The following is a 2,155-nucleotide window of genomic DNA, read 5'->3' as shown; positions in this document are numbered from 1 at the left end:
AGGCGGAGGCCGTAACGAAGCCCTGGGGTAGCTCTCAGGGGACCGTGACGACCGGGGAAGTTTCCATGCGGGTGGCGTAGGCTGGATCCGGGTTATTATTTCTTTTTTCCTCCCTTTCCCCGTGCCGTCAGCGTTTATTTTAATTTTAACAACCAATTTCTGAGCCTGAAAAGGGAGGGGGATGATCCTGGGGAAACATATTTTGTTTTGTGTTTTTTTTTCTTTAATTATTTAAATATATTTATTTTTTTATGACTTCATTTCCTTGCGGCAGATGCGTAAGGATTTCCTCCGGAGCAGGAAAAACCCTTTATTTAGTGGTTTTTAGCATCATCTGTTCCTTCCTTTCTCCTGCTCCTTGTAGGGTTGGTCCCTCTGGGATTCGGGATGGAGTTGGGAATTTCAAGGGAAGGGGGTGATGCCATAAAACCCCCGATAAAACTTTTTGGGGGGGTGGCAGGGGACCTGTCAGGGATATTTAAGCAGATGCCTTGGAGCATCCCCCTTGGGGGGGGGTAGGGCCCCCAAATCACTTCTCCACCGGGATTTTCCATGGAGGGTGATCCCGCTGCTCCCCCTTGGGCAGGTCTCCCCCGGCCATGAAGAGGAGCGGGATGTGCTGGTGGCTCGTCACCATCCTGGGGGTGAGTGTGACCTCGTCCCTCCTGTTCCTCATGTTCTTTCTCCTCCTTTTCTCTCCTTCCCTGAAGTTTCTTTTCCAGGGCAGGGGGTGATAGGGAATGTCCCATGTCCAGGAGATACTCGTGGGATGGACCCTCTGGTTAGCCCAGGGTATCATTAGAGATTGATATGGGGTTGGAAGGAACCTCTGGAGATCATCCAGTCCAACCCCCTGCCAGAGCAGGGCCACCCAGAGCAGGTCCCACAGGAACGTGTCCAGGTGGGGTTTGAATGTCTCCAGAGAAGGAGACTCCACCACCTCTCTGGGCAGCCTCTGCCAGGGCTCTGCCACCCTCGAAGAGAAGAAGTTCCTCCTCAAGTTGAGATGGAACTTCTTATGGTCAAGTTTGTGCCCGTTGCCCCTTGTCCTGTCCCTGGGCACCACTGAGAAGAGTCTGGCCCCATCCTTTTGCCTCTTACCCTTTAGCTCTTGCTCAGCATCGATGAGGTCCCCTCACAGTCTGTTCTTCTCCAGACTGAAAAGCCCCAAATCCCTCAGCCTTTCCTCAGCAGAGAGATGCTCCAGGCCCCTCAGCATCTTTGTAGCCTCCGCTGGATTCTCCCCAGCAGTTCCCTGTCCTTCTGGAACTGGGGAGCCCAGAACTGGTCCCAGTGCTCCAGCTGGGGCCTCCCCAGGGCAGAGCAGAGGGGCAGGATGACCTCCCTCCACCTGCTGCTCACACTCTTCCTGATGCCCCCCAGGATGCCCTTGGCCTTCTTGGCCACCAGGGCCCATTGCTGGCTCCTGGGCATCCTGTTGTCCACCAGGACTCCCAGATCTTTCTCCTCAGAGCTGCTCTCCAGCAGGTCAGCCCCCAACCTCTCCTGGTCCATGGGGTTATTCCTCCCCAGGTGCAGCACCCTACACTTGCCCTTGTTGAACTTCATTTAGGTTCCTCTCCACCCAACTCTCCAGCCTGTCCGTGTCTTGCTGGATGGTGGCCCAGCCTTCTGCTGTGTCACTCTGTCCCCTCACCCGGGTCATTGATGGAGACTATGGGTTTGCATCCAGCACGTTGCTGGCCATGGGTCCCCCTCTGCCACGTTGTCCATCCTGGGACCTGAAACCAGCAGGAGAACCGGAGAAGCTGGTGCTGAGCACCTCTCTCTGCTTCTCCCACAGGTGTTGAGCGGACCCAGCGCGGGAGGCAGGAGCTGTGGTCCCCAAGACCATGGGCCACCAGGATGTCCACCTGGAGAGGAACCCAGCGGGGTAAGCTGTGCCCACCCCTGTGCCCCCCATGCCCGAACCCGGTGCAGGATCTGGCCATCATCACCTCCCCCATCCCTCCATCCAGGCGTGTGGCTCGGCGCGGGGGCCAGTGGGGACATGTCGAGCTTGTCCCCCCGGCACCTTCTCCCCAGGAGACGTGTCCTGCTCCCCTCACACCCACTGCGGGGCCAGGAACAGGATCCTGGTGGCACCGGGGACACCGGTGACCGACAGCCACTGCGGAGCCTGCCTGCCAGGGTG

General features: G+C 57.5%; 1 protein-coding gene across 1 annotated transcript in view; it reads left to right on the top strand.

Annotated features, from left to right (window-relative positions):
* The first annotated feature begins 338 nt into the window (after nt 1-338).
* The window catches only part of LOC106896559 (tumor necrosis factor receptor superfamily member 19L-like), a 4,393-nt gene continuing 2,576 nt past the window's right edge, over nt 339-2,155 (top strand). Inside the window, exons 1-3 of the mRNA XM_014956649.1 lie at nt 339-644; nt 1,805-1,894; nt 1,980-2,152. Coding sequence (XP_014812135.1) covers nt 600-644; nt 1,805-1,894; nt 1,980-2,152 — 308 coding nt within the window. The 5' untranslated portion in view covers nt 339-599. The remainder of the gene's footprint in view (nt 645-1,804; nt 1,895-1,979; nt 2,153-2,155) is intronic.

This window comes from Calidris pugnax, unplaced genomic scaffold, assembly GCF_001431845.1.
Source record: "Calidris pugnax isolate Ruff unplaced genomic scaffold, ASM143184v1 scaffold275, whole genome shotgun sequence".
In the NCBI taxonomy this organism is placed as follows: Eukaryota; Metazoa; Chordata; class Aves; order Charadriiformes; family Scolopacidae; genus Calidris; species Calidris pugnax.
The sequence above is the reverse complement of the archived record's forward strand: the minus strand, read 5'-3'. Positions and strand labels throughout refer to the sequence as shown.